This window comes from Schistocerca serialis, chromosome 2 (genome assembly GCF_023864345.2).
Source record: "Schistocerca serialis cubense isolate TAMUIC-IGC-003099 chromosome 2, iqSchSeri2.2, whole genome shotgun sequence".
Taxonomy (NCBI): domain Eukaryota; kingdom Metazoa; phylum Arthropoda; class Insecta; order Orthoptera; family Acrididae; genus Schistocerca; species Schistocerca serialis.
The window spans coordinates 448029026-448052426 of record NC_064639.1 but is presented as its reverse complement, the minus strand read 5'-3'; the positions used below and the strand labels follow the sequence as shown (position 1 = coordinate 448052426).

Below are 23401 nucleotides of genomic sequence, written 5' to 3'. Positions count from 1 at the left end.
ATATAGCTGATTCATAGCGCAGTACACACACAGCCGTTGCTATCTCATATTTTCTCCGTACTTCAAACTCTACGACATAGCTGCGATTTTTAGCGTACACATAACTCCGTCTTACCCATCAAATTCGTTTTCCTTCCACTACAGAGATCCTTCATCATCTCATTAATGTCTCATCCCTCCACTCTCACACTCAACATCTCCTCATATCCCGCAGTAAGTGAGCACCCAACTCCAATAATCCCATCGTTTCACCTCTAATTCCCAACTCTGGTTTGCTGGCCGTATATACCATCACATTTTATTAAACCTACACGTATAAAGCATGCACACCCTGTTCTAATGAGAATTCAACAGGGTTCTTCTCCAAGACAAATTTACCCCTATGTTCACCTTCTTGTCAGCATTAGCTCTTGCATCCATAAGTATGCTATTTCGCATCAGAACTCTCCTCCTTTGCTTTGTCCTTTCTTCTTCATAGGGTCACCAATAAAGTATTAGTCATTCCGATTAAACAGCACACTGGTCGCATTGGTGCGCTGTAGGTGTTGTAAAACTGCTACCAGACGTACATCATGGCAGTAAAGTCATAAGTGATGTGTGTTTGCCAAGCGTTTGTGGTTTGTATGGAATCAGTGCAGTGAGGTGAGAGGAGGAGAAGAAGTATCAGAATAGCAGAAAGAAGCCATCACGTTTGCGTATAATTATTAGCGCACCCTGAACGAAGTTGCAGGATTAGTACGTGTGTCAACGCAGACTGTCAAAAGTGTCTACAATATATAGTGTACCACTTTAGCCACGTAACACGAAGTAAGAACATTGGTTGCTAAAATGTCCCAATCGACAGTGACCGGAGACGGCTGTTATACCTTCTCAATGAAGATCAGTTTCAGACGAGACTGATGTTGTTGCTGTCAGGGCCATCTCAACCAAGTGCCCAGCGGCAAACCTCAGAAAACGTCACTTATCAGAGCGGTACATGAAGCTGCAAGTATTCAATGGGCCAAACATCACAGAAACTGGAAATTAGCTGACTGGAGGCGTGTAGTCCGGTCCAACGCGTCAAATGATGCAAGGCGTCGACTACACTGACGGCCAGGGCCGCTTTAAGGAGAGAGAGACACAAGCGGCCGTTTGGGGTGCCAAACTGTGGAGACTGCCAGAGGCGTCCGAGTGCAAATTTTTAAAAGTCTGAGAAAAAGCACAAGGGCAGGCTACTCGTCAGAGGGGGAGGGGGGGGGGGGAGACGAATACTATGTCACTTGTGTGTGTAAAATGTTCTCGAACTGGCCCTGCAGACAGCCCAGCACAGTCCAATGTTGCACTGATCCCGCAATTTGTACAGGATATATAGTTCAAGCTGAAGGTGGTTCTATCATGTTGATGATGATGAGGTCCCATACTCCGAGGAGCGTAGTCGACGATGCGGGAGACCCGCACCGCTGTAATGGGCAAGGTCCTAGTGCAGGTGGTTGGCCATTGCCTTCCTCCGACCGGAATGGGGATGAATGATGATGAAGACGACACAACAACACCCAGTCATCTCGAGGCAGGAAAAATTCCTGACCCCCCCGGTAATCGAACCCGGGACCACGTGCGCGGGAAGCGAGAACGCTACCGCAAGACCAAGAGCTGCGGACTCTATGAAGTTAAGGGGGTGTTTTCCGTACCATGAGTTAGGCCCACTCGTTCAGGTTACCATCAATATGAACCAGTTTATTTATTTCACCATTCTTGGTGATCTTTCTTCTAAATAGACAGGATGGGTATGCTGTCGACGCTTTCATCTTCCAAGATGACAACGATCGTGTTGATAGCGATGCGCGCATAGATTCCTGGTTGGACGTACACCTACATTTCCTACAGCATCTCAGCTAGGCCTCTAAATTCTCACTGAAATAGATTGGGACTATTTGGAAAAGAGAGTGAAGTATAGCAATCAATATCCCTCTAACTTGTTAGCTCTACATGATCTAATTACCAGGGAACTATTTCAGCTGCATATTGAATTTCAGAAGAACTTCTGACCTCTGTTCCTCGCCCTTTTGAGGCCCTTATCAAGCATACACGCGGTTTCGCATGGCATTAGCATGGTGTCTCCTGCGGGTCCTATGTGCTCAATACATCCCATTCTATACACTAGTGTCTCAGTTCATTTCTCTCTCCTGCAGTCACCGACCCTCCCTTCTACACCTACCTTAATCCCCACTCTACAACACCTGAATCTCTTTTCTAATTATCACATTATTTCATCAGTCAGTCTAATGTTACCATTATATTATCATAGAAATTTCCGTACCTGGCCGTTCAGCTAACGCGACCGTTATTACCCAATGAGTTCCGGATCAGTACTACGTTTCACCTTTAGATTTCATATCAGGGTCTTTACTACGATGGCGTGATGAAGAGTACTGCCACCGAATTTTTATGTTAAACCTCTTAGAGATTTTTAAACATAACAAACGTCATTAACATTGTACATTTTTGGTCTTCATGTCTACATAATTATTTCTCAATTTAGTCACCTCGAGCGACGAATACATTTGTCCTAACAAGATGCCAGTTTGTTAGTACCGTCACTGTAGAGTCTTTGACTTCATCGACGGAGCCACGGCCTCGCCTCTGTTTGCACCGCCTCATCACTATCGATATGAAGTCCTCGAAGGCGTTCTTTAAGTTTTGGAAACGGATGTAAATCATATGAGACCAAGTCGGGACTTTATGGAGGATGATCGATGACTGTGAACCCAAGCCGTCGGATTGTTGCAGATATCGCAGCGCTCGATGTGTGGTCTGGCATTGTTATGCTGAATGAGAGGGTGCTCCTTGTGTGGACGAACTCTCAGAATTCGAAACTCCATTATAGCACGCTCTTTCTCACGCACTGATATACTTACGTTACACACCGCCATGATCGGAGCCATCTATCTGCAGAGCTCTGCAGATATGTAGACATGAAGAACAAAGATGTAGATTGTTAATAACGCTAGTTTTATTTAAAGGGTTTTCACATAAAAATTAGGACGCATTACTTTTCAGAGTGCCCTCGTGCATCTATAATTTTCGTTCCACCCGACACTTAAGATTTTCAGTACTGTCCACAATATTCGTACTTCTAGCATTTCATGCCTTATACCGCAGAATGGGCCCGTAAGTTTCATTCGCTCTCCTCTTGACAACTCCCTCTCGAGCTGTTACTAGCCTGAAAACCCATTAGAAATTACACGCGTCAGAACAATAGAGGTTGAAAGGAAGGGTAGCAATTCACATAGAGAAAATGTTAATTCGCTCTTATATAGTGATAAACACTAGGAGTTACACTATAAGTTACCTGAATATAGAGCGTAGGTGCAATTATTTTGCTGTCTATATGATCCAAGACTTTAAAAAACAGCTTTTGTATCGGTCAGTCACATAAAGGAGACCCAAATTAGCCGTAATTACTCTCCCTTAATACGGTGTTTGCTGATCACAACTGGCACCTCTGCTTCGTGCCTGTGTGGCGTGGGTTAGGTGAGATTGTTAAGAACTACCTCCGAAAAAGCCGTCTGATATGATGATCTGACCTGGCTGCACAGCATCTTCCAAATTAATCCTAACCAGTTGAAAGGATTTAAATCTGAAGAGTGCACCAGGAACAGAAAAGGTGTCCACACTAGACAGCAGAATGCCTCTAAGAGCGAACATTTTTGGTTATACATTACCGTGACTGCTATTGATATCGATTGAAACTAAAAGTTTACGTAGGTTCTTATACAGATTGTGGAACACTTGGTAACTATTCCGCAAGTGTGGTAATGGTTTTGATGAAAATGTCTCAGCACCTGTTGTGCTGTTCTGTTTCTTTAAAGCAGTCAACCTCCTGTGCCCTCTGAGGACGCCTGACTTATACTTCTACATAACTGCTTTGGGAACCGAAACCGGTCGTGGTTTAAAAAGAAAAGAAAAGTACAACTGGTGCTGTCATTTTCTTCAGAATACAAGTTCACTGTTACCAATCGCATGGGTATGATCAATGTTTTCGATCTCCATGTTCTGCTTGTTATGACGATGCATGCGGGATGGGAGCGTGTGTCGTATCTATATCGAATCGGATCGGTGGGTAGACAACTCCAGGTCTAGTACTTTGGTCATCCTGAATGTGGCCTCTAAGTAGTTTTCCACGCCGTTTTACGCAAATGGTAGCCTGGTGCCCAAACTCCGCTTCATAAAATTCACAAACAGTTAGAACACAATAACATACAGAACAAAGTTTACATGAGTCGCAGACAGATGACGCAAACAAGTTCCCTCCCTTAGACTAACTGACAACTGGGCCGCCATAAAGGTTGCCCAATGCAGAAGTTGACAAATTATCAGAAATAAATTGTGGTTAAGGAAGGGTACAGCCTTCTGGTAAAGAGATCTGCGGTAAATTATGCTTAATATTGGAGTTAATTCACACGTCAGTTCTTCATAGAATCTGAGATGGACTCCTTCGGGACTTGAGGCCCTGTATAACTATAGCGGGGACCTCAACTTTTGAATGTTTTTGGTCCCATTTACTTCCTCATGTGTATAGTAGTAGAAGTGAATGCTGGCAACACTGTTTGATTTCCCCTTGCGGAGTTTTGTTTCAAGGCGGAGTTTAGTAAACACAACGGACAAAAAATCACGCTGATACCCTGTAATAACACCTCTGGCTACGATAATGGCTTTATTTAGGCAAGGAAGAGAGTCTGTTCAGTCGACGCCTTGCGTCATTTGAAAAGGGGCAAAATCGCGACTCACAGGACCATAAGACGCGCTTCCCGTTAGCTAATGCCTGATGTGTGTATTGTGTGGACCCCTGGAGAAGTGCAGCTTTATACGCCGCTGTGAGAAGTCGCCTTTTGCGAGGTATCCGACTCCAAATGTCCAGAGAAAGCCATTCCCTTCGTAGCGTTCGCTGGAAAACTAGCTGAGATCGACCAGCATTCACTGACGGGAGCAACTGCTGTCGGCGTTGAAACTTATTTTCATGGTCAATGTTGACCCTCGTCTACCATCCCTGTCACGTAGGAACTTTCTACATGACGTATTACATGGCTGCGAGTGACAGTTCATTCTTGTGTCACTGGGAAGTCCACCAATATTCACCAGTATCTGGGGCAACTTCATTCACGGTGAGGTCGTGGCCACGTCGAAACACGATAGCTTCTTTGTGCCACTCTATAATGTCTCGACGTCGACCCACAGTTCTGCGCTGATTCCATTATGCAGCCTGGCACATATAAAACTCTTCAGCACAACGGCTTTGACGCTGAACCGTCACCTGGCACCAGCTCTACATCAACTACAGTGCTCCGAAGCGTCTAGTTTGCTCCTTTTCAGTCTAATATTTCATCCACTGATCTTATTGGCTGTAACGGATAGGACAGGTGGTAAATCATACGCTTTGGAAGACATCTACAGACATTTCTGTCACACAAATGTATTGGTTTTCTGATCCTCTTAGAAACAGACGAGGCTGTAAATTAGCAGTAGCTGTCTACGAGGCTGAGGAACTACTGACGCCTAGACTAGTGCAGAAGAAAGGTAACAGGAAGCACTGACCTCCTGGAGCGCGAGGCGCGCGAGTTGGCGGCGTTGCGCTTCATCTTGATCTCCCGCATGATCTGCTGGAAGGGCGACAGCTTCTTCCCGCCCTCCATGGGCACCGGCAGCGGCTGCGAGCGGGGGCGGCGTCTCGACGCTGGTGCGGCCGAGCCAGCCTACCAACAACACACTACACATTGCCTGCCTACTACGTCATTTCCTTTTCCACCCAAGCCGACCAGCTGACAGCCCAGTCCACTGAAATACCTCCCTCTGCCGTCCTCCCAGAGCTGATGATATTGGCCTCTTCGCCACAATACATTCATCTTTTCCAACGTCCTCACAACAACTTTCCCTAGCATCTCAGTCTGTATTCCACCTAACAAGGCACACTTCATATTTAACTGCCTACCCACCCTAATTTGATCTACCCACTCTTACATCCTACCCTATCTACTTCGACGACCTGGAAACAGAGAACATTTCCTGATCACCCATGGAACCCACTGATTCTATCAATCATGTCCTTCCCTCAGCCATCCTACCCATTGAACATTCCAACCCTTACCTATACTCAACAAAACCCACCCGTGACGTGACACCACCAATCCATCTATTCAATCCCTTTACACGTACACTCCCTTGTTCAGAAACCTCTGGAACAATTCTGTCCGCACCTGGAGCACTCACATCCCCATCATCACATATCATAAAACTAGACACATCGTGATTGCATCAAACATTTATTATGTTTAAAAAGGGACGTTTATCTTGTCAAATTAATATAATCTTTGGATGAAGAGCGGAATGTCGGACCTCTGCGAGTCCATCCCCACCCGTGAGGGTCAAGTATGTGAAATAACAAGAAAGAATAATAAAAAAAATGTACCATGCATACTGTAACGACGTGCAACGTATCAGTTTTACGAAACCTCCTTGCACGTGGTCTGAATATATGACAGTTCCGAGGCAAGCGAAGAGAATAAAGAAGGAAGAAACTATACTGTACCAGTTCGTGGTTCTGCTGGTTTTCTTCTTGCACGGCATGTAACTATCCATGAAACCTCTTTTGTGGAACCGATGTGCTCGTAAACCACATTCAAAATCTACTTGAACGCAGTAAGAAGCAAAGATTGTGTGATCTTTGTCTACCTATTTATGTCGATAATTTCATATATAAAATGAAAGGAGCAGACGTAAAGAATTAAAACAGAATTGCTACCTGATACACATTAACATTCATGTCGTAAGTGGTCACAATTTACTGACCGCATTATTAATTTCTTTCTAAATAACATGAAAATATAACGAAAAGCACTAAACATCAGTTACTGCCATTTCGCATTGGTTTGCGGTCGTCATCAATGATAAACGTCCAGTTTTACTACATTCTCTAATGATAATTGTTGATTGGTTGTATGAACTGAGAGTCCAACACTGAGGTCATGAACACCCTTACTAAAATAATTTAAGACGAATGTCCCTAAAAAGTTTAAATTTGCGATCTAAAAGGAAAAATATGATTCCCGAAATCTGATGCACTGCCCTCCATTCTCATTCAACATGACTAACATATTTGTTAGTCATAAAACTATTTAACACCACAGATTTAGATGAGGAATATAAAAACATGAAAAAGATCAGAACTAGACAGCATACAATCAGAAGCTCTGCTGAAACAAAATATTGTTTTTTATTTTAATATAAAATCCTATATAAACGTTATAGATGAGGAAACCCCTAGTATCTATGAGGACTTATCTTCATTTAAAGTAAAATGTCACACAGTAATCTATGAAGTGCAGTAAAATGCATATTTACCGCCTAGGTACTATCACAACTGGTGACATAAGTAGTTGTCAAGCATCAAAAAACAACTTGACGCAAAACCCAACGGCAGACAACATATCAAGAAAAAAACAGCATGCGAAGAGCACGCTAAGAATATTCACAAACACCTTATCGGCTTAGGTTATACAATAAATCGAAATAAAAATATATGATTTGGTATCCTTTATATCACTTAACACTTCGGCGCCCGTCCCGTTAGCTGTGCGGTCTAACGCCCTACTTTCCGGTCGGGAAGGCGTTTCGGTCCCCGGCACGAATCCTCCCGGCGGATTAGTGAGGTCCTGTGTGCCGGCCGCTCTGTGGATGGTTTTAAGGCGGTTTTCCATCTCCCTCGTCGAATACGGGCTGGTTCCACTTATTCCGCATTAGTTACACTATGTCGGCGATTGCTGCGCAAACACCTTTTTCAAATACGCGTACACCATAGTTACTATACCACGCAAAATTGGGGTTACACTCATCATGTGTGAAAAGTTTTCGGGGAGATGGGGGGGGGGGGGAGGTCCACTGGGGGGGCGGAACCGCACAATAACCCTGGGTTCGGTGTGGGAAGCCGGTGGGATGGGTGGACTGCTGTAGCGTGTTGTGGGGTTGTGAACCACTGAGGGACGAAGCCTCTCCGTCGTTTCTAGGTCCCCAGTTCAATACTATACAACACGTCGGCATTGCCACTGTGAAACAAACCAACAAGGATCTGAAATCCTCCTTAGCTAACGGCAGTCCTCCAAGTTCTCAGCCGACAATGTCATACTATTTCCTCGGGAGTGTAAGGAAGTATCCATAGATAACGAACCCCTCTAAACAGTAAGACATAGCAAGTTGTGTCGCGATAGGTAACGTGGGTACGGAAAAAGCTAAAAGACAAGTGAGTGTGCGAAGACCACCATTTCATATCAGTAAATGAGTAACGTATTTGCGTGCCGAAGCGGCACCAATTCTGCGCGAAAAAGAGTTTATTAGCTGCAACTGTATTATAAAGTACTTGTGGAGTGAACAACACTACTCAAAGCATGGCCAGTATCTGAGTAGCCCAAAGCAATAGCAGAAGGTGTTAGTGCCAGGCTAAATATGTACAGAGTCTCAAGTCGATTATGTTAGTTATAAAATTAATTATAAAATTTTCGAGTTTATGGGCTACCACTGTGGGACATAATCGTCCTCAGTTAATAAACTCCTTCTCGGGCACAATCGGTGCCCGTTTGGCATGCAAATACTCATCTAGTGGGAGTCATCTTTGACAATATATTCCTTGGCCCTGTTCCAGATAATCATTTTCTAATGCTTTCTTTGGAACTCTCAAACCTAAAATCTATTGTTGAAACAGTTGTGAAATCAGATCATTAGATGACAGATGTTAGACAGTATAACGTTACAATGAAATAGTAACTGCTTCAATAATGATGTTAGAAAGATAGTCGTGGAATAGTGCAGGGAGTGGACAAATATGTGGAGACACAAAACATTACCAAGCCTAATACGGTCTAGGAAAAACGCCGGCATTGAAAACAGCTTCCAGTCGTCTCGGAGTGGATAAATACCTGTCATGTATGATCCTCAAGGGAATCTTACAGCATTACTCCTGAAAAAAAGTGGCTAGTTCACGTAACAATGATGGAGATGGATAGCGATCGCGCACTCTTTTCTCCAACGTAGACCACAAAGGCTCAATGAAATTGAGATCTGGTGAAATTGGTGGCCTGGGGAGATGCGACAACTCATCCACGTGTTCACAAAACTATGCGAGCTGTATGAACAGGGGCCCTGTCTTCTTGGAGGACAGCATCACCATGGGGGAACAAATATTGTACCAAGGGTGGGTCTGATCAGCAAAAATGGATACGCAATCGCTGACAGTAATGCGCCCTTGCAAAGTACTCATGGGACCCATGGAACACCACGACATGTCTGCCCAAGTCATCGCCGAATGCCTACCCTATTTCACTCTTGGAACGTAAACTCGGCCAGAAGCTGGAAACAGTGTGAAAGAAGACTCATCCTACCAAGTGACATTTTTCTGTTGTTCCATAGTCCAGTTTTTGTGGCTTCGGCACCACGTTTCCCCGTTACAGGCACTTGCATCAGTTATATGTTGTTGTTGTTGTGGTCTTCAGTCCTGAGACTGGTTTGATGCAGCTCTCCATGCTACTCTATCCTGTGCAAGCTTTTTCATCTCCCAGTACCTACTGCAACCTACATCCTTCTGAATCTGCTTAGTGTATTCATCTCTTGGTCTCCCTCTACGATTTTTACCCTCCACGCTGCCCTCCAATACTAAATTGGTGATCCCTTGATGCCTCAGAACATGTCCTACCAACCGATCCCTTCTTCTGGTCAAGTTGTGCCACAAACTTCTCTTCTCCCCAATCCTATTCAATACTTCCTCATTAGTTATGTGATCTACCCATCTAATCTTCAGCATTCTTCTGTAGCACCACATTTCGAAAGCTTCTATTCTCTTCTTGTCCAAACTATTTATCGTCCATGTTTCACTTCCATACATGGCTACACTCCATACGAATACTTTCAGAAATGACTTCCTGACACTTAAATCAATACTGGATGTTAACAAATTTCTCTTCTTCAGAAACGCTTTCCTTGCCATTGCCAGCCTACATTTTATATCCTCTCTACTTCGACCATCATCAGTTATTTTGCTCCCCAAATAGCAAAACTCCTTTACTACTTTAATCATCTCATTTCCTAATCTAATTCCCTCAGCATCACCCGACTTAATTAGACTACATTCCATTATCCTTGTTTTGCTTTTGTTGATGTTCATCTTATATCCTCCTTTCAAGACACTGTCCATTCCATTCAACTGCTCTTCCAAGTCCTTTGCTGTCTCTGACAGAATTACAATGTCATCGGCGAACCTCAAAGTTTTTATTTCTTCTCCATGAATTTTAATACCTACTCCGAATTTTTCTTTTGTTTCCTTTACTGCTTGCTCAATATACAGATTGAACAACATCGGGGAGAGGCTACAACCCTGTCTTACTCCCTTCCCAACCACTGCTTCCCTTTCATGTCCCTCGACTCTTATAACTGCCATCTGGTTTCTGTACAAATTGTAAATAGCCTTTCGCTCCCTGTATTTTACCCCTGCCACCTTTAGAATTTGAAAGAGAGTATTCCAGTCAACATTGTCAAAAGCTTTCTCTAAGTCTACAAATGCTAGAAACGTAGGTTTGCCTTTCCTTAATCTTTCTTCTAAGATAAGTCGTAAGGTCAGTATTGCCTCACGTGTTCCAGTGTTTCTACGGAATCCAAACTGATCTTCCCCGAGGTTGGCTTCTACTAGTTTTTCCATTCGTCTGTAAAGAATTCGTGTTAGTATTTTGCAGCTGTGACTTATTAAGCTGATAGTTCGGTAATTTTCACATCTGTCAACACCTGCTTTCTTTGGGATTGGAATTATTATATTCTTCTTGAAGTCTGAGGGTATTTCGCCTGTTTCATACATCTTGCTCACCATATGGTAGAGTTTTGTCAGGACTGGCTCTCCCACGGCCGTCAGTAGTTCCAATGGAATATTGTCTACTCCGGGGGCCTTGTTTCGACTCAGGTCTTTCAGTGCTCTGTCAAACTCTTCACGCAGTATCATATCTCCAATTTCATCTTCATCTACATCCTCTTCCATTTCCATAATATTGTCCTCAAGTACATCGCCCTTGTATAGACCCTCTATATACTCCTTCCACCTTTCTGCTTTCCCTTCTTTGCTTAGAACTGGGTTTCCATCTGAGCTCTTGATATTCATACAAGTCGTTCTCTTATCTCCAAAGGTCTCTTTAATTTTCCTATAGGCGGTATCTATCTTACCCCTAGTGAGGTAAGCCTCTACATCCTTACATTTGTCCTCTAGCCATCCCTGCTTAGCCATTTTGCACTTCCTGTCGATCTCATTTTTGAGACGTTTGTATTCCTTTTTGCATGTTTCACTTACTGCATTTTTATATTTTCTCCTTTCATCAAGTAAATTCAATATTTCTTCTGTTACCCAAGGATTTCTACTAGCCCTCGTCTTTTTACCTACTTGATCCTCTGCTGCCTTCACTACTTCACCCCTCAAAGCTACCCATTCTTCTTCTACTGTATTTATTTCCCCCATCCCTGTCAATTGCTCCCTTATGCTCTCCCTGAATCTCTGTACAACCTCTGGTTCTTTTAGTTTATCCAGGTCCCATCTCCTTAAATTCCCACCTTTTTGCAGTTTCTTCAGTTTTAATCTACAGGTCATAACCAATAGATTGTGGTCAGAGTCCACATCTGCCCCTGGAAATGTCTTACAATTTAAAACCTGGTTCCTAAATCTCTGTCTTACCATTATATAATCTATCTGATACCTTTTAGTATCTCCAGGGTTCTTCCATGTATACAACCTTCTTTCATGATTCTTAAACCAAGTGTTAGTTATGATTATGTTGTGCTCTGTGCAAAATTCGACCAGGCGGCTTCCTCTTTCATTTCTGTCCCCCAATCCATATTCACCTACTATGTTTCCTTCTCTCCCTTTTCCTACACTCGAATTCCAGTCACCCATGACTATTAAGTTTTCGTCTCCCTTCACAATCTGAGTAATTTCTTTTATGTCATCATACATTTCTTCAATTTCTTCGTCATCTGCAGAGCTAGTTGGCATATAAACTTGTACTACTGTAGTAGGCGTGGGCTTCGTATCTATCTTGGCCACAATAATGCGTTCACTATGCTGTTTGTAGTAGCTTACCCGCATTCCTATTTTCCTATTCATTATTAAACCTACTCCTGCATTACCCCTATTTGATTTTGTGTTTATAACCCTGTTGTCACCTGACCAGAAGTCTTGTTCCTCCTGCCACCGAACTTCACTAATTCCCACTATATCTAACTTCAACCTATCCATTTCCCTTTTTAAATTTTCTAACCTACCTGCCCGATTAAGGGATCTGACATTCCACGCTCCGATCCGTAGAACGCCAGTTTTCTTTTTCCTGATAACGACATCCTCTTGAGTAGTCCCCGCCCGGAGATCCGAATGGGGGACTATTTTACCTCCGGAATATTTTACCCAAGAGGACGCCATCATCATGTAATCATACAGTAAAGCTGCATGCCCTCGGGAAAAATTACGGCTGTAGTTTCCCCTTGCTTTCAGCCGTTCGCAGTACCAGCACAGCAAGGCCGTTTTGGTTATTGTTACAAGGCCAGATCAGTCAATCATCCAGACTGTTGCCCTTGCAACTACTGAAAAGGCTGCTGCCCCTCTTCAGGAACCACACGTTTGTCTGGCCTCTCAACAGATACCCCTCCGTTGTGGTTGCACCTACGGTACGGCTATATGTATCGCTGAGGCACGCAAGCCTCCCCACCAACGGCAAGGTCCATGGTTCATGGGGGGGGGATCAGTTATATATGTTTCTGAGGGAGCTCCGTAAGCAGGGTACTGCGGGAACACCCAGGCATTTCAGAATCAGTTATATATGTTTCTGAAATGCCTGGGTGTTCCCGCAGTACCCTGCTTACGGAGCTCCCTTCATGTTGTTTTGATGCTGACCGGGTTCGTGAGAGGGACATTTAGTTCTACATTGATTTTTGTAGCTATCGTCCTCTTATTTTTCGTCAGAATCTTCTTTAGTGACCATCGTCACGATCACTCAACACACACACTTATCCACGTTTGACTTAACGATTGATGTTCTTCCTGTTCCCCTGTATGCGGTATAAATTTTCACTACGGTGCCTCTTGAAACACCAAATACTTTGTCTACCATGGTTACGGATGCACCCACCATACGAGCAACAACAAATTGTCCCCATTCGAATGCACTCATCTCCGACATAACGCACTCACATCTACACAGAACACCGTTATGACCACTACTGACACTTAACAACGTATTGAGTATATTGAGGACATTGCAAAGGTACCGTACATGGTCAAATACAACACCGCAACCTGCAGCCTTGGTTAGCATCTGCATTTATGTTCAAGCATGTATTTCTCGCGGTGTTTCCACACTTTTGTTCAACGACTTAATGAATCGTTGACTTAGATACCCACTTCGTCTATGGTATGTTCTTATTGAGGACTTCTGTTCGCTGGAGGGGCGTCAGTAGGTTCAACATATGTTTTGTGGAGATTCAAGTACAGCGATGTTCTCTGTGCTAACAGTTTCAGTTCCTCTACAAATTTTCTCAACCTGTTCATGCTCCTCTGAACAGGAGCAATTTTTGACTGAGGTTTCTGTCTCTCTCTTTCTCTACTACTTCTTGGAGAATGCAGTTCAAAAGGGAGAGACCTTGACGATTCGCTGAAGCAAATATCAATGTGCATGACCGAGGCATCGTCATCTTAGTCCTGAGACATCTTATGGTCTCCTTTCTTTCAGTTTTCCTGGTATTACGTTAGTCTTTAGTTTTCTCCTTCGGATGTGATGAAGCCCATTTAAGATGAAGCACAACATTTTTCAGTACTTTTCTATCCAATACTGATTATACGTCAGTGGTCTACGCGCTACGATCTTTGTTTCTACTGTAAAAACGAGGACACGTTAGCAGCTAAATCTCGTCCTTCGCGGAAGACAAAAACGTCTGGTGACAGAGCGCAAGTGCACAAAATTCAACTTTAGCTAATCGTGACTCGGGCAAGCCACACAGACAGTTAACTGATCTCCGTATATTATAGGGGGTAGTTCGAAATGGCGGGCTCACACGTTGTCCAGGCTGTTTCGACTACGTTGCGGAAGTTTCGCTTGAAAGCCCGTACACATCCTCCGTGTAGTCCCCACACGCGAATTCCATATTTTTGCAGCTCTGAAGAAAGACATACGTGGCCATCGATTTGCTTCAGACGAAGAGGCGCAAGCCTAGGAATAATCACGGTTGTTGTAGGGAACAGCAAAAATGTTTTCATGAAGGCACTGACCGTCTTGTTTCACAATGGGATAGATGAATTAACAGTTATGGCGATTATTTTTCAAATAATAAACAGTTCATTTATTTAATTTCCATCTGTCTCGTTTTCATTTGACTGCCCGTTATATATTGTAGCACACTTGGGTGTGTCCTTTTATGATCTGTTGGTTTTATATTTGAGGGTGCCTGCTCAGAAATCTAATTTGATGTATTACACAGAAATGATGAGCTTAAAAATGTAATGAAACATACATTCTTTGTTAAATGGCTGTTCGTTATTTCCAACGGAGCTCCCAATCTTCTGGAAGCGAGTTTTGAGAATTTATGAATGTGATGTAGGGTGGCCCTAATTTTTCAGATTTCATTTTTCCTTCGTGCTACACCATAATTTGGTTCTATTGCACTAGAAAATGACTTGTATATAATTAAAACTGTATAGCAAAATGTGAAATCGTGCTCCTAGGCCCCAACACGAAAAAAAGTGAAAAAATCATATAAAATTTCATTTACCTTTAATCTGAAAATATCATATTGAAGTTGTTGATAAAACAGTACCTTTCAACTTAATTATGATGTTTGTAGTATTACCTTCAAGAATTAATTGTGTAACTACTGCAAACAGTATTTGTGAGTCAAATATTATGAAATACTTCTTTTTCTCTCAAAAACCATTAGTCTTTGATAAAGTCACATATTTGTGTTTTGGAAACTTAGGGCGATACTCGGATACAACCTGAAACTCATATTGCTCAGTTTATGTAAATCATGCATTGCAGCCCTCCATGAGCTTGATACCGCTTCCTTCCAAGGTTATTTACAACCTTCAGTTTAATGACTTCACGTAGAGCGGCGATGAAATGTTTATTTTCATCTCTCTTATGTAACTCAAGTCAAAATTTGTACAAAATAGTCTTGTTTTGTTAGAAACAAATGGTCCGATTCCATTGCTGACGAAATCGGGGTTCTGTTGACTGCTGCTTGAACTCTTTTAGTTTTCACTTGATGGTTCTGTCTCATGGTTCAAGTCACTGCCCTTTCCCATTTTTCAAACAAAAGACAGATTTCGATCAAAGAATGCAGAGAGGACCCATTCAGGAAACCGATAAGATAAATGACTTTCAGTTTTGGAGAGCTACATGAGATACATCAAAAAGTCAACCTTTGAAAGAATGTTGAAATCCACTCGTCAATACTTTATAATTCCATCTAGGTTGCTATTCCCTCAAACTATTTCAAAAAGTTAGCTATACAGGCTGCACAAATTTCATACAAGTGTTTCTTGGCTTTTAAGTACTGAGTTCCAGCTCGGAATTAATTAACACCACAGATCAAGCATTTAGAAATTTTTTTAAAGATTTTTACTTTCAGACTTGTGTTTCTGCAGTGAGTATTTTCCTCAAAAGTACTTTTTCAGAATGATTCCACATATGTTATGCCAGCAAGACAAATACAAGAGGTCTTGTTTCTGTAAAAGGGTATCAATCGCAACATATGAATATCTAAAATTTCCGTATTTGATACTGTTGTGTCAAAAACTAATGTTGTAATATAGAGCTGAAGACTTTATTCAATAAAACTTTCAAACACAGCTGTAGACTGCTGTTTTCCAATCGCAGGTCACAATGCAGGCACTCCAAGAAGTTGCTCAGTACCAGAATTTGAAACAATGGAAGTCCTTTTACCGTATTGTTACCTGTTAATGCTGGCAGTAATTTTCCATTCCAATGGGCAATAGCAGCCTGCAAATTCTTACTCCTAAATTTATTCTTGACTTCAATAATCTTTTCCTCCGAGAGTTTTTCTGGGAACTTGTGAACAGAACTGTTCACTGAAAAATCATCTACGAGGGTTGTCCAGAAAGTAAGTTCCGATCGGCCGCGAAATGGAAACCGCAGTGAAAACCAGAAACGTTTTATTTGCAACAGTTAGGTACACCTTCCACCTACTCTCTATATAATCGCCGCTCCACCTTCGAGTTTTGCCGTAGTGTTGTATCAGCTTTCCAATATCCTCGTCTTAGAAAGCAGCTGCCTGTGATTTGGGCCAGTTATCTGCACTGGTCTGCAGCTCGTTGTCTGTGGAAAAGTTTTGTCTTTATAGCCAGCGGTTCTTGTGAGCAGAGACGGCGCTCAGGGGGAGCGAATTACGGACTGTATTGTGGATGATCAAACACTTCTCATCAGAAACGCTGCAGGAGCGTCTTCATTGTCCCTGCAGTGTGCGGCCAAGAATTGGCATGAAGAAGGAACTGCTCGACAGTTGTGTTATGTGGGCTGCGTGACACAGACGAAATCTCTAGCCAGGCCCTCATACTTGGCGGGAGACGCTATTCCCTACGCATCTTTACGTGCTCACTGTTCACTCAAAACTGGAAAAAGCGACGCGAGACGATCGACGGGCATACTAGAGACATTGCTCAACACATGTGTACAAAGCTTTAGCGGATTTTCCCGGTGGTTTCCATTTAGCGACCGATCGGAACTTACTTTCTGGACAACCTTCGTATATGTAGACCTAGAGCTTTGATTGTAGCTATCAGGATGTGAACTGCTTTCTTGTCACTGATTCCATACGTATCAATGGCAGCAGGAAGCTTCTGAGTCATTACTGCTTGACGTCCTCTTCTCTTTTTTGCTTGTGGGATTTTTGACTCAATATTACCAGTAGATGTTCCTGGAGCTCTCTCGAATTCAACTAACTGCTTGAACTTGACGACACCTATTCGGCAAACTGGTCTAAGAAAAATGATAAGAATGATCTGGTCTGAACTATAGTAAGTTAAACGACTGAAATAAGAGTACATTCTTAGCGTTCAACGAGGAATAGATACTTCCTTTATTTAATTTTCAAACGTACGTAAGTAAAAAATTTCAGTTGTAAACTCATATAGGTGAATAAATGACTTGCAAAACTGTTGATTTTCGCTTTGTTGTCGTCTCTTTGCAGCTGCCTCTGCTCATTTCTTTCCTCGGAACTCTCTCATAGCAGAGAGAAGATCGACCTCCCAAATGAAAGCGCTCATCATGCAGTTGCGTAAAATTATTTATTCGCCATATGTACAGGGACTGGACGGAGACACGGAGAGTGATGTATGCATGATCATAAATGCAGTCGCTAGCCAATCCTGCAAGTTTCACTGTTGTATACGACCTAGAACGTCACCATTGCAGTGTCCGCTATATATTGGAATAGTGTTCTGTGTAGCTGCGAGTCATTATGTCATAGCCAAGTGAATTTGAACGTGGGCAAATTATTGGTATTCGAATGGTGATTGCATCCGTAATCAAGAGCACCTAAGCGTTTGGTGTTTCATGTGGCACTGTATCGAATATTTATGCTGCATAGAGGGAAAGCGGGGAAACATTACCCGCTAAATCACAACGCGGACGAAGTTGTTTGTGAAGTGATCGTGAGAGGCGGTCACCGTATAGGATTGTGGCGAAAAATAGGCGGACGACAGTCGCAAAAGTCACTGCAGAACTACATGCCGTACTCGCAAACTCTGTCAGCACCGGATGCACACGAAAGCAACGTTATAAGCTGGGAATTACAGGGCGCTCTGGAATGCCACAACCACTCCTCAGTGATGCAAATGCCCGTAACAGGAAAACGTGGTGCTAAGCCATTAAACCTAGACTACGGCGCAATGGAAGAAAGTCGTTTTGTCGGATGAGTTTTGTTTCCCACAATTTCCAAGTTCTGGCAGAATTTACGTCCCAAGACAGGAACATGGTTGATGTTCGGCGATGATTTGGGCAGCCTTAGCCTGATATTACACGGAACCTATGATAAATGTTAGCGCTGTTACAGAGCGAGATGTTAGCACTGGTTCAGAGTGGAACGCTAGAGATATAGGTGAAAGTGGTTCGATGAACCATCTTCCAGGCGCTTAAAAGTGAATTGCAGAATAGTCATTTAGATTGCGAGGCCGCATTACTGTAAATGATTATATGACCACTTTGCCTGATCGCCCCATGGTACAATGTTTGTTCTCCAGTGGTGATGGTGTGTTCCAAGGCGACACATCCCCCTTTTCAAACCGCTCGCATCGTCCAAGACTGGTTTTCTGAGCACGAGGGTGAACTGCCGCATTTCCCCTAGCCGCTGCAGTCATCAGATCTCAATATTATTGTGCCTTGTGGTCTAGCTTGAATGGTGCACGATTGCTATCCATCTTTATCATCGTTAGCTGAACTAGCCTCTATTTTGTTGGAAGAATGGTATAAAATTTCCTTGAAAACAATACAGGACCTGTATTTATCTATCCATAGACGACTGGAAGCGGTTTTGAAAGTCAACACTTTTCCTGCACCATACTAGGCACGGTAATGTGTTGTTGTTTGATGCTTCTATATTTTTGTGTCCCCCCCCCCCCCATACCCCCTCGCCCCCGCTCCTTGTATACAAGGTGATTTTTTCCGCCATGTACAAACTCTTGGGATTGATCGATGAGAGGTTACGGAACCAAAAAGTTCTAATGAATTTATGTCCGGAAATGGATGGTTTCCATGCTAGAGACCATTTACTTAATCATACTTTGTCACACAGACTGTGGCATAATATGTGCTCTACCACGCAGCCATAGTATTAGTTCGCATGGTTTCCTCCTGGAGAGTGGTGTTGTTTCGCATACGTCAAGCCCTAGCGCCCTCCTCTGCTATAGTAATTGGTAATGTTGTGTCCGATTCACTTCTCTTGCTGACTCACCTTGTAGTAGATGTGATACAGCGTTGTACACAGTGGTTCCGTATTCAAAACGAGAGCTTGCCGTCATGGTGTTTACTAACGGAATAGCAAATGGCAACGGACGGCGGGCAGCAAGGTTGTATCAGGAGACCTATCCCCGCCGACAGTCACCACAACATTCAATTTTTACAACAGTGTTTCGCCGTCTGTCTGAGACAGGGTCGTTTCAGGAAGCAGGAAATCATAAAGGACAAACCCGAAATGTTCGGACACCAGACTTGGAGGAAATGTGATTAACTCTGTGGAAGGCGACCGCCGTGTCAGTACCAGGGAGTTGGCCCGCCATTACAGGATAAGCTAGACGACTGTGTGGAACATTCTCAGTGACAATTGTTACTATCCTATCACTTACAGCGTGTGCAGGGCTTACTAGCGACAGACTTTCCACTTTGGGAGCAGTTTTATCACTGATTTCTTCACCAGGCAACCACGATCCTGGGATTTGTGTCATCCGTCTATTCATAGCTGAGGCCACCTTTCACCTTTCATAACAGTTATCTGTGGGACAGTATGCAGAACCCCCATGGTATGGTAAAGGTGAATCATCAGCATTGGTCCTGCCGGAATGTGTGTCCCGGGATAATTGGCGACCGTATTCTGAGACCAGTCTTCCTTCCACGTCGCTTAACATCCTGCAACTATCGATGTTCCTTGTGGTTGACTTTGCCTACCCTACTGGAAGAAGTGCCATTGATGTTTCGAAGGGTTATGTGGCCGCTGCATGATGGTGCTCCAGCCCACTTCGCCGTTAACGTCGGGCACATCACAATCCTGTCTTCCCTGGTCGATGGATGGGACGAGGGGATCCAGTTGCATGGCCTGCTTGTTCACTGGATTTCAGACCGTGCGATTTCTCGTTATGGAGCCATCTCAAAAGTGTACGGTATGCAGAGCCCATTCCAGATGTGGAGACACTGGAGCAGCGTGTTCATGCTGCCTTTGACGCTGTTCGGATGCTGCCTGGCCGATATGAACGTGTGAGACAGAACATGCCACAGCGCGTACACGCATGCGTTGAGGCACATGGAAACCGTTTTCCACACATAATGTAACTGTGGCTGCATGGTACAGCTCGTATTAGACCGCAGTCTCCGTAACAATGTATGATTGACTAAATGGGCTCTAGCATGAAAACCATGCATTTCCGGACATAAGCTCTTTAGACCTGTTTTGTTCCGTATCCTCTCGTCTAACAATGGAAAAAATCACCCTGTATATCCGATCCAACAGAATCATTCTCCTGATTATGCATAGCAGTGAGAATTAAAGTGACGTGTTAAATGGCACGATTTCAGAGACTTTAGTGATCTCATACAGATGTGAGTTTATGTACGAGAGTTGGAATTTAATAATAGCAACTTTTTATTTACAGCTAGTACAAAATAGATACGTGTTTCAAAGTTTTACTGACCTTCAAAGTAGTCACCAGCATTGTGTATAGCCCGTTACAGCGATGTGGAAGTCGTAGGATAGTGTTAGCAGTGCCAGTTGTGTTGACAAAAAAATGGCTCTGAACACTATGGGACTTAACATCTGTGGTCATCAGTCGCGTAGAACTTAGAACTACTTAAACCTAACTAACCTAAGGACATCACACACATCCATGCCCGAGGCAGGATTCGAACCTGCGACCGTAGCAGTCCCGCGGTTCCGGACTGAGCGCCTAGAACCGCTAGACCACCGCGGTTGTTGTTGACAGTTCGTTGCCCGACGAACTTATAGCAGTTCTGAAGCGAGTGCCGTGAAGTGTTTTCTTCACTTTAGAAATCGAGTAGAACTCACGAGGGCTTAAGTCAGGGGAGTGCAGTAGGTGGTATAGCACTTAGCAGCCCCATCAGCCAAACAAATCCGTAACAGCTTGCACTGTACGTGCTTGAGCATTGTCCTGCAAAATGATGGTCAGGTCCTGCAGAAAGTGTCATCACTTGTGCCCCTATGCTGTTCTGTTTTGGAACACAATCTACGACCAGTTTGGAGATAGGAGTGATGACACTTTCTGCAGGATCTGACCATCATTTTGCAGGACAATGCTCAAGCACCTACAGTGCAAGCTGTTACTGATTTGTTTGACTGATGGGGTTGCTACCACCTATCGCACTCCCCTGACTTAAGCCATCGTGAGTTCAACTCGATTTCTAAACTGAAGCAAACACTTCACGGCACTAGATTCAGAACTGCCACAAATTCGTCGGGAAATAGACCGCACCGCTCGAACTGTCAACACAACAGGCACTGCTAAGAGTATCCTACGACTACCTCATCGCTGGCAGCGGATTATTCACAATGCTGGTGACTACTTTGAAGGTCAGTAAAACTTTGAAACATGTGTCTATTTTGTACGAGCTGTAAATAAATAGTTGCCACAATTCAAGTTCCAACCCTCGCATATAGACTGAAGTACCGGGTGAAAATTTATACCAAGGCCGCTTCAGTCTAGATATATAAAGTCATTAATGTAACAATTTATTGAGAGCGATATACAGCGACCAGTGCAATCACGACCGCAGTGACTTAGACGAGCTAAAGAATTTATCAGCCGTTTCGTCAATGATTAATTACCGAGGCGCCGCTATCGTGGTCTCACCCAGTATGCATAGCAACTAGACGCAAGGAGTAGGTGCAGGTGGCGAGTGAAATCCAGACCAAAAGAGCCACGATTTTTTTCCCGCCGTGGAGGCTCTAATCAGCAAGGTGCAGCAGCACGGGGCAGCCGTCTTCCCGGCAGCACGCCCACACACACGCCGGGGTTCGAATCACAATCGCGACGCAGCAGCTGTCACGCAATGCTCGCACCGCTCGCCTTCTCATCAACACCAGGTAGCGATCGCGGAAATAAGGTAAAGACCGCAATATTTTCGACTGATTTAATACATAGCACGACCGAGTCGATAGAAGGGTGTCTTGATTTTGTGGAGCACATGGGTGACGCCATGTGCCACAGAAGGAAAGGGAACAGGTCGCAAAGGAACAATTATTGCCGGGCAGAAAGGAATTGGCGAGAGTTGCACGATTCCTATAGGGAGTTGAAGGAATATCACCAAATACCCAACAATCCCAGGAATCAGCAGCGAAACGAAAATGTGGACGACAGTAGGCATAAAGCCAGTGGGCTGCGAAACGAATCCCAATCGAGGCTGCAGCCGGGAAATTAAAATTCTTGCCGACTGGGGTCAGAGAAGGTAGGAGAACGAATTTGGCAAATAATAGGGCTGCAGAAGAAATGAGTAAAACAGGCAGCAGTAACTGTGATAGGCCAGAAAAAGAGGCGCAGATACTAATAATGTAGGCAGTAAAAGGAAATGAGAAATTTTGGAAAGACTGGAGACAGGACAAATGTTCTGGCACCAAAAAGCAGAAGCAGTGAAAAACGTCGGTAGATACAAGTTTGAATTTTTCATTCAGTCACGAAGATGGTTATGATTCTGACTCTGTCGGTTTGGCAGTGCCAGAACTAGAAAACCAAGCTACTGAATCAGTAGCAATAACCGTCGGTAAAGGCGACGTCGATCCCAAAGGGGTGGTGTGGAAAGCGGTTGGTATGGGGCTGTAAATTTTACTTGTTATCGACTACAACATAGAACCTGCGGCCGAAGCTATGAAATGGCGCTTGCATGCGCAACATATATATTAACACTGTACAGTTGGTTTTTGCGATGAACTTAATTGCAGATTCAGTAAGCGGCGCGCTGGAATTTGATCGTCGTGAAAAGATGAAAACATTGTTGGCAGAACTAAATTAAAGCATTCATTGTTGTAGACGTGAAGGAACGACTCGTTATCGACGACGATATTCACACTCGTTGGCTATATGCTGTAGAACAGTAACTGAGGATGGCTGAACTATAGAGGATGTTAGATGCAGACTGACAGCAGCATGAAAAGAATTTCTGAAAAAGACGAATTTGTTGACGCCGAATATAAATTTAAGTGTCAGAATGACTTTTATGAAGGTATTTGTGTCGTGTTGAGCCTTGTACAGAAGAGAAATGTGGACGATAAACAATTCAAACAAGAAGAGAACAGAGCTTTTGGAATATGGTGTTACTGAAGAGAGCTGGAGATTATATAGCTGGAGTGAAGTACTCATTACGAGCTGACGCGCTGAATTGGTGGGTAAGGAAATTTGTGGCATAAATTGTCTAAAATAAGGGATAGGTCGTAGAAAATACCGTGAGACACCAAGGAATCGTCAGTTTGATGCTGGAGGGAAGTGTGAACGGTAAAAATTGTACAAGAAGACTATATTAAGCAGTATCAGACGGATATTGGCTCCAGTAGTTATACAGGGACGAAGAGATTTGCGTAGGAAAATTACCGTGGAGAGATGTGTCAAACTAGTCTCCGGAATGATGAC

At 43.5% G+C, this 23401-nt stretch overlaps 1 protein-coding gene across 1 annotated transcript in view; it reads right to left on the bottom strand.

Annotated features, from left to right (window-relative positions):
* LOC126456068 (outer dynein arm-docking complex subunit 4-like) overlaps positions 1-23401 on the bottom strand; it is a 136685-nt gene that overhangs the window by 59059 nt on the left and 54225 nt on the right. The window contains exon 2 of the mRNA XM_050091823.1: positions 5572-5729. Within this exon, the coding sequence (XP_049947780.1) occupies positions 5572-5729 (158 nt within the window). The remainder of the gene's footprint in view (positions 1-5571; positions 5730-23401) is intronic.